At 47.6% G+C, this 13,981-nt stretch overlaps 1 protein-coding gene and 1 long non-coding RNA gene across 4 annotated transcripts in view; one reads left to right on the top strand and one right to left on the bottom strand.

Annotated features, from left to right (window-relative positions):
• The window catches only part of WNT5B (Wnt family member 5B), a 66,181-nt gene extending 52,200 nt beyond the window's left edge, over window positions 1-13,981 (top strand). For all 3 annotated transcript variants that reach the window (XM_030263640.4, XM_072923887.1, XM_030263639.4), the window contains exons 3-5: window positions 452-699; window positions 6,180-6,472; window positions 13,425-13,981. In XM_030263640.4, coding sequence (XP_030119500.1) covers window positions 452-699; window positions 6,180-6,472; window positions 13,425-13,883 — 1,000 coding nt within the window. In that variant the 3' untranslated portion in view covers window positions 13,884-13,981. The remainder of the gene's footprint in view (window positions 1-451; window positions 700-6,179; window positions 6,473-13,424) is intronic.
• On the bottom strand, window positions 3,492-4,331 carry LOC140682262 (uncharacterized). Its single transcript, XR_012053771.1, has 2 exons — window positions 3,984-4,331; window positions 3,492-3,817 (listed from the first exon to the last, which is right to left on the bottom strand). It is a non-coding gene; the product is annotated as an uncharacterized lncRNA (long non-coding RNA).

Raw genomic sequence — 13,981 nt, 5'->3', positions numbered from 1 at the left:
GGATGTAGGGAATGCGTAGGGAGTGGATGGGTAAGGTTTCCTACCCGCTGCCAAAAGCCCTGGGAGCAGCCGCGGAGCCCCTTCCCCCGAAGAGCGGAAAATAGCCTGGCTCAAAGGCAGGCATCGCTCGCTGGCGCTGTGTAAAGTAGCTGCTGGCTTTCTTCTGCAGGGAAAGTGCTGAGCTTTCTTTCTGCCCCCTTCCCTTCCCGGGTGCCTTCCGTGTTTAAACTCGGGTTACAAACGAACAGTGTTACTCCCGCTAGAGCCCTGGAAAAGCCTCGCATCTGGCAGAGCTGTGGAGGGAGGCAGCTGACATGAGAAATGCGCGCCCGGGCTCTCGCAGCCAGGCTGGGCTGGGCTGGGCTGGGCTGGGCTGGTGGGGAGAGGTGTCGGGCGCTTCGCGGAGGGGGCCTCTCCCTCCACACTCCCTGGGATGTTTTTCTCATCGTAGGTCTTTGGCCATGAACCCCATCCAGAGGCCTGAGATGTACATCATCGGCGCCCAGCCGGTGTGCAGCCAGCTGCCGGGGCTGTCCCCCGGGCAGCGCAAGCTCTGCCAGCTCTACCAGGAGCACATGGTGTTCATCGGGGAAGGGGCCCGCAGCGCCATCAAGGAGTGCCAGTACCAGTTTCGGCAGCGGCGGTGGAACTGCAGCACGGTGGATAACACGTCCGTCTTTGGGAGGGTCATGAAAATAGGTAGGAGCACCTGGAAGTACAGAAGTGCACCCAGCAGTACGGGGAAGTGCTGGGTGCAGGCCGCTCTATCCCTCTGTCCCGTCCGTCAAATACAGACGCAGGGATGATGAGCCCTCCTAAAGCTGCCTTGAAGGAGCTTTCCCGTTCCCTGGTGTGCAGGCGCTGCCCGAGTGCTGCCTGTGCCTGGGTGGTGGCACCGATGCACCTCGGCCACAGCAGGAGCCAGCTGGGGCAGCGGGGCGGCGAGGGGGACACAGTTTATTTTGGGGGGGAGCACGGGAAGGTCAGGAAGAGGGGGCCTGCCTCTGTTTGGTGTGCTTCTTCAAAGGTAATGAGGGAAGAAGTTGGAGGCAGGGACTAGCTATGGCCCCGTGTTATCGTTCCCAACATCTCAGACAGGGAGTGCAGCCCTGAGACCTGGGAAATACGGACTCCACGGGCATGGAAATTCCCCCACTTCTCCGTATTGCCACTTTCGGTGTAAACCTAAGAGATTTTTATAATTCCTGCCCTGCTGGCCGTAAAAGGCACATTGACAGGCCATTGCTGCACTTGAATTGAGGTGTGACCTAGCTACATTGTCCCGGCTCCTTTTGAAATGCAGTCATCTGATGGCAAGAAACTGAGAAATCCGGGCTCAGTTTGATATGTCCGACAGCCGGCCAATAAAGAAAAGGTGTTAAAACAGCCACACACACACACACACTCTCCCTCACTCTCCACAACCCCTGTCTGAAGGTTTTGTTTCCCACCCACAAAGACAATCATTTACACAGAAGAATCAGAACTATTTCTCGGTTGTGAACTCGAGGGATGGAAAAACACCTTCAGCTCCTGTACCCCCAGTATTGCTTACACTGGTTTTGGCTTCACTCTCAAAAAAAATGCATAAGCAGCAGGACAGGGAGAGACAATGCATTTTTAATACCTCTGGGGTGTTTAAGAGATAGGGCACAAAGTCCTCTGATCTCTTCTGTTTGATCCTGAAATTCATGTGTCACCCTAGAGAATTCTAGGGATATTTCTGCACGTGTTACTCAATCTTGCAGAAATCCTAATTCAGCACACCAGAGCTATTCTAATTCCTCCCATTTCTGCCCAGCTCATGCCCCAACAGTTCTTCTCTGGGGTGCTCCCCTGGGAAATGCCATTTCCTGGAAATACTTCCAGTTCCTGACACACATCCAAGGCATCTGTTCATCCTTGATCTCTCACTTTCTGATAGCAAGGGTGGTGGCCAGATGGGGCTGCATGCAATTTCAGATTGTTAAAACTTGTGCTTTGGGGGATGAAAACTGAAATTTTATCCACCAGAGAACAGAAAATACACCTCCATCTCTCCTTTCTGGTGTCTCTCCCTCATGTGTAACTTCTCCTAAAGAATGGTGTAAATTTCAAATCCTCAAAGAAATACTTGTGACTCCACAAGGATGCAATAAAATTGGAATCTCCCCTTCTGAAGTAATCCTCATTCTCCAGTAGCTCCCAGCAGCTCTGGGTTAGTGCAGTGAGAGGGTCCACACATGGAGAAGAGAAGTAAGGGTGAAGTAGGAGAGAGCAAAGATCAGAGATGAAGGGTGAAAAGCTGCCAGGAAGAATCAGAATGTGTAGAGGAAGAAGGAAGTAGAGTGGATAGTGGAAGTGGGAGTATTTCTCCTCACTAAAATGAATTTGATCCTATGAGTTAAGATTGGGAGTAGATTTCTTTGTGTTTTGGTGAAGGCAGAGGTGTTGTAGGTGTGTGATGGGTATGGCCACACAGCAGCCTGCTCCTGCCATTTGGTTTGTGTGTGCATGCATTTTTTGAGTGCTGTTGTATCTGTGGTAAGAATCTGCTGATGGCAGTGTCTGAGGTGAGTGCCTGCAGTTGCCCACTCTTTGAAAACCTATCCCAACAGAGTTTTGGAACCATTCTCTGGTCAGTTAGAGCACATTCAGATGTTTATGCTCCAGCACCAGACTGCACAAAAGAAAAATGTCACTAAAGGTGTCCTGGGGTATTCCAGGATCTTTGGTGATTCATGGCTGTTATCTGTGTCAGTGATAAGCTGCTTTGGAGAGAGATGCTGCCTCTCCTCTGTTCTATAGCTTCACCTTCCGCTTTTACATTTTCCAACACTGTAATGAGTCATTACTTATCATTTCAGCAAATACATTTTCCGCGCTGGGGAAGAAGACAAAGCCTTTCAATCTCTTAGGTTATGCCTAAGAGATTGAAAGATATAAAGTAATTATTCCCTGGTTCATACGGTCTGTCTCCTGTTTTTAACCTCTGAGGCCCAAATCTGGACCACAGCCCTTTTTCTGTACTCTGTGCCAATGGCACGAGAAAGGTCTGGAGACCAGAATATCTGCAAGAGTGCGCAGACATGCCAGATTGTTGTGGAGAGGGAGAGGAAAGGAGATAAGAAGGACCCAGAAGGTGCATAGTGTGCCAACAACCCTCACTGCCCACCCACCAATGTGAGCATGGCATATATTATGTGATTTCTGGAGCTGCGCTGGATTGTGAGAGGGGAGGAGAAGCTGACCAGGCCAAAGCTTGGGAGATCCATGTGAGAACGTTCACTCAGAAACCTGGAAGATCAGTTTCCTTTCCCCTTCACAGATCTGACTCTGCTCAGGAACAGGAGAGTTGGTTGGGCTGTGTTTAATCATTACACCTTCATTTTGTGCTTTTCATGGGAGTGAGGCAGTGATACAAAGCTTTTGGAGGGGCACGCGTAGCACTGAAGTAGGCTGCTTTGAAACATTGTTTTTTCCTTGAATGTGTGTTGTCATGAGAGTTGCTCTTAGCTTTTAAATGTGGTTTATTGAATAACAATATATAATGATGTAAAAAATTATCCTTCCGAAGTTGCTTCCTGTTCCGTCAATACAGATTTTAGACTGCACGTGTGTGTATATATAGCTCTATACATTATATACAGACACATTCCTTACTGCTGCATTTATGAGGGGAAGAGGACAGAGCACCCCAAAAGGTCATGTTAGAATTTCCTTAGGGGAGGAGAGAATATATCTCCTTCAGAGGAATCCTAAATGCAAGGCTGGGGTTTCCAGGTTAGTCCAGTCATTTCTGGAGCCAAAGATCTTATCTCTTCTGCCCTTTCAAATGCTAAAAGAGGAAAAAAAAAAAAAGAAAGACAGTCATAAAAGCAGAGAACAAAGAGAAAGACTTTTTTCCTTGTTTTTCATCGAGACCTGCAAACTTTGGGGTGATGCTTTTAAAAACAACGAGCTGAAACGAGAAAACTTTCATTAAAAAAGTTAAAGCGACACACCTTTGTGTCCCATTTCCTTGCCGAGCAGCTCCAGAGGGGCGAGCCCTGGGAGCCGCAGCCCCGGAGCGGCGGCGGCCCCGGTGGTGCCCCGGAGCTCCCGCAGCCCCGGTGGTGTCCCGGCTCCCCGGTGATGTCCCGGCTCCCCGGTGATGTCCCGGCTCCCCGGTGGTGTCCCGGCTCCCCGGTGATGTCCCGGCTCCCCGGCGGGCGGGCACAGGAGGGCAGCAGAGCTCCGCCGAGCTCCCCGCCGCCGGGCACGGCTCCCGGGGGCCGCAGCGATGCGGGAGAGGCCACGGCAAATTCGGGAATAACACCCCCAGGCCTTCGAGACAACACAAAAGTGCGGAACTGGGCTGTACTTTTGAGAGGACGAGCGAAAAGCAGGGTGCTTTTCCATTTGCTTTGTGGGCAGCAAGGTGGGTGTGACTTGTTCCAGCCTCTTGTCCCACCACCATCCTCAGCAGCCTGAGCATCTGCAGGAACTGCACACTGAGTTGTGCTGCTACATCTGACAGGTGGAGACGATTAAAATGTGGACATAAAAGTATAAATCCCAGTGTCTTTTCAGGGATCAGTCTCTGTTGCACGAGCTGTCACAGTGTGAGGTCCTTTCCCGTGCATGTATTTTAATCTCTGTAGAGAGGGAAGTGCTTTCCTTAAAAAGGACGGTTGTTGTGTCCTCAGGGCTTTCTCCATACAGGTAAGGGCAAAACTGCACATTGGACTGTTACCTTAAAAGACCCATAACACGGGAAACAAACTAGATGAGTAAAAGCTTGATTTTGGTTACTGAAGAATTACCCTAACTCCCTTACAGGCCAGTCTCATCTGAGCTGCCTTAACTAGGAGTCACTCCTCTGCATCTCTTGAGCCAGGGAGATTTGGTTAGCATAGGTCTCTTCTAATGACCGAAGAGTAAAGACCTCCCTTCTGTGTTCTGCATCCTGTAGCATTTCATCAGCTGTGTTCCAGAGCAGAAACCCTCAGTGTTCGTTCATCTCTCATTTAGGTGGGGTAAAAAAATCCAAAGTTGTTCTGCAAGGTGGGTGCCATTTACAGCCTTGCCTTTGTCTTGGGTCATTACCACTAAGCTGGTGATAAGCTGCTATTAATTAGGGATTGTCAGCACGTGCAAATTGGAAGAAGAGCACACCAAATGCTCAGCTCAGCCCTGCTGAGGGAGCTGGCACTGAGAGCCTCCTGAGCTGGTGATAAACTATGCCTTGAGGATCTGCCCTTTGAAGTCATCAAAATTTGCTTGAGAGCATCTTGCTGGGGTTTGGTGCAAGTAGCCCTTTACAATTAGATTGCTTATTCTAATGAAGCTTTGGCAGTTGTTCTCTTTATCACCTGCAAGTTTGGTGATGAGCACAATGGCTCTGAAGGTGTTGGTTCAGCTATTTATTACACATGTGGTGAGGGTGCAGGTGTGGATTGCCTCCTTGTCCCTCTCCCTCCCTGCAGACACTCAGCACTCATGGTGCTTGGCCTCATGCAGTGCTCTGGCTGTGCTGGTGCCCCGGTCACACTGGGGCTGAATCCCTGCCAGGAACACCGAGCTGGAGACCTGATCCAGCTGCTTGGCTGCCTAGGGTATGCATGCCAAGCAGGGCAGTCCCTAGTAAACCTGCTAATGGAAAGTCTTTTCATTTATTATGGTCTACATGGGAGTTTTACTTCTTCCAGCACTGTGTTTCTACAGGCAGTGGAAGAGCCCCTGCCTTGCTGTTGCAGTGTAAAAATGAGTTTCCTTCACTTTGTCTACAAATAATTTTCAGCTGGCATTATGTAAACTAAAATAAGCTCAATGAAGAGGAGCCCAGAAAGACTGCATGTCCCAATTAAATGAAAGCTATTCCAGAGCAGTAACTGGCTTAACCAGAGTACTCCTTTTGCACAGACCCAACCTCATAAGTTGTTCTTAAGGATTATTGGCAAGTGCAGAGGCTAAGTCAGCGGCTGTATTTTCAGCAAGTGAGCAACCCTCCTGCTGGGTGAGAGCTTCCTCCAGGTTAGAATGAAAGGATAAGGGAAGGGGATGGAGCCCTTCCACTTGACCATTGCGTCCTTCAGTTCTGGTAAATTCCGTGAACCTTCTCAGAGCACGCCGTGGGGCCTGTTTGCATGCTCCTGGCCGCGTGTGGCACGCGAAGTGAAGCCTGTGGGGGTTAATTTGCTGTCACCCCTCTCTCCCAGGTAGCCGAGAGACCGCTTTCACCTACGCGGTGAGCGCGGCCGGCGTGGTGAACGCCATCAGCCGCGCGTGCCGCGAGGGAGAACTGTCCAGCTGTGGCTGCAGCCGCACCGCCCGGCCCAAGGACCTGCCCCGGGACTGGCTGTGGGGCGGCTGCGGGGACAACGTGGAGTACGGCTACCGCTTCGCCAAGGAGTTCGTGGATGCCAAGGAGAGGGAGAAGAACTATGTGAGAGGTTCGGAGGAGCAGGCTCGCATGCTGATGAACTTGCAGAACAACGAGGCTGGCCGCAGGGTAAGTGTGGCAGGCATGTTCTTCTTTCTCTCAGGATTTTTTCATAAAGGAGCACAGAGAGAAAGAAAGAGAAAACAATTTCTATTTCTGCTCCTTGTTTTTCCCATGTGGAATGTGCTTGGAGAATTGTTTACCTGGGGCGATTGCTTGATTGGATTCTGGTGAGGATTGTTTGAGCCTGATGGCCACTCCAACCCACCTGGGTCTGGACTCTCCAGAGAGGGTCACAAGTTGTGAGTGAGTTAGATATGGTAGTTAGAAAAAGTAAGTATGTAGTTTTAGTATCTCCTTTAAATAGTATATTAATATAGTATAGTTATAGTAAAGAAATCATTCAGCCTTCTGAACTGGAGTCAGACATCATCATTTCTTCCCACTGGGTTCAGCTGCATTTACAATACGTAAGAGCAGTGCTGACCCTTTCCTTTTTGTCAGAGGGAGAGTCAGAAGGCCCAAGGGGTCCAGCTGTCCAGTGGGTAGCTGGATATCAAATTCCTTGGGGGTTTGATGGAGGATAATCCAGTGATGCCCTAGTAAAAGCATATAGTCATGGTTTCTGCATGTTTGTGACTATTACAGTCAATGTTGACAGTATTCCCGTTTTAACGTCAGGCTTCCATTGCCAGCTAAAGCCAGTGAATTTTGGGGTCTGTTGAGATACTGTATGGCACACATATGTAGACATTTAAGCCCTTTCTAAATAATAGGTGCTTGTATGGCCCATTTTTAACGTTTATGTCTAAGAAATTAGCTTCCCAGAGCTCTGAGAATAACATGCTGGTGGTGAAAAGAAGAGCCTTTTGGTACATAGAGTTGTTTTCTACTGCTATCATTTAGATTTTTGGGAATATAAGCCCAGGTGCCTGGCTGTCTCTGAAACTCAGGCCTTGTTCAGTTACCTTGGCACTGGGCACAATAAATAGTTTGCATTTAGGTGGCAAACATTTTCTGAGAAGATTCACAATTTTGATCTGAGAACCCTTAGGAATGGAGTCCATCACTTCCCTTTGTAGTATGATACCAACATTAATGACTGTTTCAACTCTGAACCTGATTATCATTTGAATTTATCTGACACCAGCTTCCAGTCAGTTCTTTTTCTGACTCTTACAGCTAAATCTAAAAATCTCTTAGTAATCAGAATTTCCTTGGCATGCAAGTATTTATCCACTGTAATTTATTCACCATTTTTTCTTGATAAACTGGATTGAACACTGAAGGCTCTCACTTTCAGAGGTTCTCATCAGCCATCAAATCATTTTCCTGTCACTTTAGTGTACTGTTTCCAGTTTTCCCATATCTCTTTTGCATGCATTCAGTGTATGCACTTTTGCTTTTCACACAATTCCTCTGTCTGTGGTTAATAGCCTGGAAGGTGTAGCATCATTCATATGCAGTGCAGCTGTGTAATCCTGCCTCTTTCCAAAAGTAGAACAGGAATACTAACTTGAACTTTGTGCATTTTCCCCAGGGTGTTTTAAATTTTTATCATTCTTCCCTAGAAGTCAGCTTTTCAAAGGTTAATTTTATTTCTAATTCATGTTAAAAAATCCCATTAAGTGTACTTAGTCTTGTTCTTCTGCACATTCCTAACTAATATCCCTCGTTTCCTTACCAATTTTCTCACCCTTTCTTACTTCTAATTGTTACTGAATTATCTTTCCCTTTGCCTTGGATGTCTGTCTTTTCTGCATGTAATTTCAGCTTTGTTTTGACAGCAAAGATGATTTGCTCCATTTTTTTGGTTGTGAAATTGGTGTGTTAGGTTGAAGCATTGCAAGTACTTCATAGTTCTTTTGCAAAACCAAATTGGGGTAAATTTCCAGTAGGTGAAAAACTGGACTTGAAAGCTGTATAACTCAATGAGTTTTGGTTTTGGATTTTTTTTTTTTTTTTGGTTTGGATGGACAGAGGCTTTACATTTGCTTAGAAATGGGGTGTGTGTGTGGTGGAGTAGTAGCCTGAATGTGACATTCTTTTCTGCATTACTTGCTTTGGACATCCTACATATCTGGAGCATGAACTTGTACTACAAAAGGATACCCTGCCTAAAGCAAGGAGTGAACATGAGACTCCAACAGCCTTGAGGGGTCCAGAGACAGAGTATGGCCCCTAGTCTGAGATGCCAGGTGAACTGCAGTAACACAGATTAAATGAACACAAGTCATTTTAGATTAGATTAAATTAAATTGAAGTATAAACCAGTGTGTAACTAAATTAATGGATTAAAAAAAAATCAAGCAAAACCCAAAAAAACTGATAAACTAAGGGAGCTGGTTAATAAGCTCAGCTCAGGAACTGGATGTGGAGGAGGTCTGGAACTTTTTCAAGTCCAAGATGCTAAAGCCATTACAACTCTGCATGCCAACAAGAGAAAAAAGGTTGTAGGAAGAATATCCAGACCTCACTGAATGAATAACTGCCACAGAGAAGCTGTTGGGAATAGATCAAGAGCCTACTAACAGTGGAGGAAAAAAAAGAAGATAGCAAATAAATAATGAAAAGCTCTGTCTTAGCAGTCAAGAAGTGTAAAGAGGAGGTGAGAACAGTAAAAATCATGTTGGGTCAGACCTTGAAAAGGCTAATAAAATAAACAGCAAAGGTTTTCTAAACTTTGCACACTGGAGGAGATTGGAAGAAGGGAGACAGCCAGTGAGGATGGGGCTGAGTCTAAAGGCAGAAAAGTTTTGGTACCCAAAGTGAATGAGTGCTTTGGTCTTAGAGTTGGGGTGGGGGACACTGGGTAGCTCAGAGGAAAATAGGAAATAATTTGAGAAGACTTTTTCAAAGGTTGATCACACAATCATTTACAACATCACTGATTTTCTAAAAGCAGACTAGATCTGATAAGTCGTATTTCTGTGAAACATTTGAGGTATTTCCTTCATAGGAAATTCTTGATTAAACTGGAAAATGTAAGGAAATTTGCAGTAGCTACGAGATGGACAAAAAACTGGTTCAAGGAAAGATGTCAGTAAGTTGTGTGAAAGAATGTATCTTGATTTTAATGGAGTTTGATTAGCAGAGCTCAAGGACCTGGCCTTAGGATTTTTGTTTCTGAGCCTCAACACGAGCGCTAGGAATGAGCTGATGAACTTTGCTGTTGATGCAAAAGTGGCAGGTGTTAGGACTACAGAGGAGAAGCTGAATTTTGTACAGCAGCTAATGACACTCAGTAAAACAACATTAAGACCATCATTTGAGGCCTTGCATGAAATACATCTTTAGCCATTAGGAAAAGAGTAGGAAAGAATTGGTCGCAGCAGTCGGCTGCAAATGACTGCAGATGTAATATGGCTTGGAAGGTGGCAAATATCCTGTAACACACTAGACATAAGTCTTTTTATACAACATGGGGGAATACTAATGCCATGTATTAAGCTCTCATGAGGCCTCAAAGTATTGTGTGTTCTCATATTCCCAAGTAAAATGACCTCAGACTAGAAAAGCTTGTTAGGGCTGACCCAAGGGATAGGAATCTTTTCTTAAGAAAGTGTGCTAGAGCAGCTTGCCATATTTAGCCTAGTAAAGTGAAAGTGGAGAGAGGATATGACTGATGTCTGTGTTCGTGGGAGGAATAATAGGGAAGGAAAAGTACTTTTTACGCAAAAGGCCAATTTGGCACAATAGCAAATGGGCATAAAGTAAATACATATAGGCTGGAAATCAGAAAAAGATACTTTATTGTTGGAATGGCAGTCAGAATAATGGTGGCTGAAAACCTAATTGCTTTTAAAAGGGCATCCTATGCATATAGGGAAAATGTTACTTGAAGCAGTGCCTACAATGGCAAGGCATCATACTTTATAACCCAGGAGGTCCTGTCTAGTCCTGCATTCCTAAACTTCTGAGATACTGGTTTTGTAAGAAGGTGCATATGTAACTCCTCATTCCCAGAACTTTATGCTGGAAGAAAGGACTGCTGGAGACCCAGCAGTGAGCTCTGCAGAGGACCACCAGCTGCCACCCCACTGCAGCCTTGCCCTGCTTTCACTGTCAGGGATTCAGCTGATACCTTCTGATTTTTGGCATGTCCCTTCACTCAGTTTCCTATGAATGAGAAAGTTCTCCTTGAATCCTAAGCAGGAGAGAGGATTGTCCCTTCTCTCTGTGGTTCTCAGAAGGAGCTGGCGGGGGGGGGGACAGGAGGGAATCAGAAGTTTTTTATCTTTCAGGCAGTCCTGACCCCGTCACCCCTTCACTCCACATTGTAGTCCTTGTGGTGGTGGCTTCTGGCTTTATTGCTTCTGTTTGTTTGTCTTTGGCTGTTATCTCAATATGTCCTTTCCTTCCATCCGTCTTCTCTTCCAGTTGGTCTCCATTACCCTCTCTTATTGCCCCCCTTCCTTATCTGTCGCTCTGTCTGGCAGGCTGTGGCAGTCAGTCCTCCCACACTGTTTATTCAGTCAGCATATGGCAGCCCTCAGTCATCAGTCACTCCAGCCACTGCCTGAAGAGCCTGGAAGGGGGTCTGCTTAATTGACCACATAGGAATTACCCATTAATTCTCCTCCTGCTCCCATTCCTGCACAAAAAGAATTGGAAGAGAACTTGGGCTTATGGGAAGGGGCTTTAAGCCCTTTCATTAGAGGCATTTTCAACCTGTTTAAGTGGCATGGCCATCGGTCAGATCCTGCCCTCAGAACTGCATGTGGGGTCTGCTATTCTCTACCTTGACCTGAGCCTGGTCAGAGAGGAATTCTCCAATTTCCTCTGCTTTCTCCTCATCTGGGCAGTGAAGGGGGAGAGTGGGAGAGTAATTTAGCAGCTGAAGCTATGGTTGGCTCCACAGCACATGGGTGGTGGGAGCTGTGAGGGGCTGAGTAGCACCATGCTCACCTGTGATCACTGGTGGCACTCGCCTTCCCCAGAACAGCTACTGCCCACACAGGCCAGATGTTTTGAGCATCAGTTGCCTAAAGCCAAGTCAGAGTGAACTCATTCCCATGACATTAACTGAAGGGGATTGAGTTGCAGTGTTTTTCTAAAGGAACAAAGCCCAGGATTAGGAAGAATCATAATACTTTACAAAAACACATGCAAGGGCAAGGGAGGCATGAGTGGCCTGGGATTTGACAGAACCATAACCAAAAAGTGCTAACACAGGCTTATAACAAGCACGCTGGCAGTGTAGTGAGGATATAGTAAGTGTCTGGTGCTCAGGAAATTTAGCTGTAGCCTGTCTGGTCATAGTACAGCAGGAATCCTTAAGTAACGGTGTGGTTGGTCCTCTGCTGTTGTAGTTTGATCCAAGACAAGTGCTTAACTCCCAGCTTGTAGCTGTTACATTGCACCATGAGGGATTGCCTTGGTAAATTGAGCTCTGAGGAGCAGAACTAAAGCTTTTCTGTTTTAAGGGCTCACTCCATTGACTTTCTCAGGGGCTGGATTGGCCTCCATGTGATTTAGCCATTAAGCCAAATTGAATCTTCACTAGCTGTCAGAAGCAGTAGATGTTAGCTAGGCAAGGAGCAACCAGTTGTTGTAGGAGAACTCTGACCTCTCCCTGCTGGTCCAGGACGTTGTTGTAGGCAGAAGGTTTTGCTTGCAGTATGCTCAATTGCCTTAATCATCTTGGCACGTGAAAGCAGGGAGCTGGGAAGCTTTCTTCTGTGTCAGTGAGTGAGGCAAAAAAGAAACCTCTGTGTTTGGCTGCTTTTTTCCAGCAGAAAACCTGGCTGGAAGACACATCGCCATCTCTTTCAGAGCACCCTGTTTTGTTCTCTTGTTCCTTGCTCTCCCCCACCAGACACAGCTGGTGGTAATTTTGCAGCTGATGCTAAACATCTCTGCTTGGCATGCAGGATCTGGCAAAAGCACTGCGGGATGGTCTTGAGAGAGCAGATGTGAGCCTGATGCTGAGAGGATGATGAGCCAAGGGCTGGGGGTTAAGCTGCTGTAACACAGAGTAGCTCTGATGGTGAGGGAATGCCCAGCTGGCAGGAGCACGCGTGGCATTGCACTTTTGTACCTGTTTCTGAAATGAATGGGAAGAACAAACCCAACCTGCATTTCAGTCTCGTTTCCTTGGGCTTTTATTTCTCAGTATTTCTGTCACCTCCCAGCTAGCGTGGGGATGAGGAGAGTAAGCACCACTTCCCTTCACATCCTGTGCTCGCTCTGATGAGGGTTTCACTCTCTGAATTTTCAAGACTCTTTGCCAACTTTGATGCTGGATTTCCAGGGGTGTGGTGCATCTGCAGCTCCCACAGGCTCCTGAAAATGTAGCTGGAAGTGTCTGGGAGTAGACAGCACGGGAAGCTTGCGTGTGCTGTTGAAATCCTGGAGGGAGCCGGGCACGAGATGGCGCAGGAACACAGCCAGGGCTCCTGGCTCAGCCCTGCGCTGCCAGGGATGCCTGGGGAGCACCTCGAGATGCCTTCCAGGGAGATGTGTCCGTCTGTGCACCACCAACCCTGCCTGCCTCTCTCTGGACACTGCCCTCAGACGAGCCCCTCCCGGGGGAGATGACGGGAAAGGTGTGGGTCCATGGATTTGTTTCCAAAGGATGCAGATGTATCCCTGTAATGATAGCGTCGGTTCCTGGCGTGGGTAATGGGCTGTTCCCAGGCGTTCCCTTTCTGCAGCACTGAATGGGAACAACATGCCACACCGTGGAGGTCTGGAGGTGGGGAATTTCCAGGGTCTAGAGGGCTCCTCTTTCTCTCCTGATTTTGACCCTGCCAGAAATCTGCCAGAGGGAAAGAAGGTGGGGTGAGGAAGTTGTGTTTGCAGGCAGGGTGACCAGAAATAGAAATTCTTAGGGAACAGGAACGCAGCAGTCACAACAGGGGGAGGAGAAGACCTTTTTCTCCTCTGAAGGGCGAAACAACAGAAATTGCAGGATAATCAAAGCAGTTCTGAAAGCGCGATGAATTCGTTGTAATTAAGCCAGCTGCCAGTGCGGCAGGAATAAACACAGCTCTGCCTGATTGCATTTCTTTCCCCACAGGCCGTGTACAAGCTGGCGGACGTAGCCTGCAAGTGCCACGGCGTGTCGGGCTCGTGCAGCCTCAAGACCTGCTGGCTGCAGCTGGCCGACTTCCGCAAGGTGGGCGACCTGCTGAAGGAGAAGTACGACAGCGCCGCGGCCATGAGGATCAGCCGCAAGGGCAAGCTGGAGCTGGTGAACAACCGCTTCAACATGCCCACCCAGGAGGACCTGGTCTACGTGGATCCCAGCCCGGACTATTGCCTCCGCAACGAGACCACGGGCTCGCTGGGCACCCAGGGCCGGCTGTGCAACAAGACCTCGGAGGGCATGGATGGCTGCGAGCTGATGTGCTGCGGACGGGGCTACGACCAGTTCAAGAGCGTGCAGGTGGAGCGCTGCCACTGCAAGTTCCACTGGTGCTGTTACGTCAAGTGTAAAAAGTGCACAGAGATTGTTGACCAGTATGTCTGTAAATGAAAGGAGCTGCCAAAGCAACAAATCTATATTATATAAATCTATATAAATATATTTTATATTTGTATAAATAAACAGATTATAATAATTAAAGAAGCTTA

The sequence above is a fragment of the Taeniopygia guttata genome, chromosome 1A (genome assembly GCF_048771995.1).
Source record: "Taeniopygia guttata chromosome 1A, bTaeGut7.mat, whole genome shotgun sequence".
NCBI lineage: Eukaryota > Metazoa > Chordata > Aves > Passeriformes > Estrildidae > Taeniopygia > Taeniopygia guttata.
The sequence above is the reverse complement of the archived record's forward strand: the minus strand, read 5'-3'. Positions and strand labels throughout refer to the sequence as shown.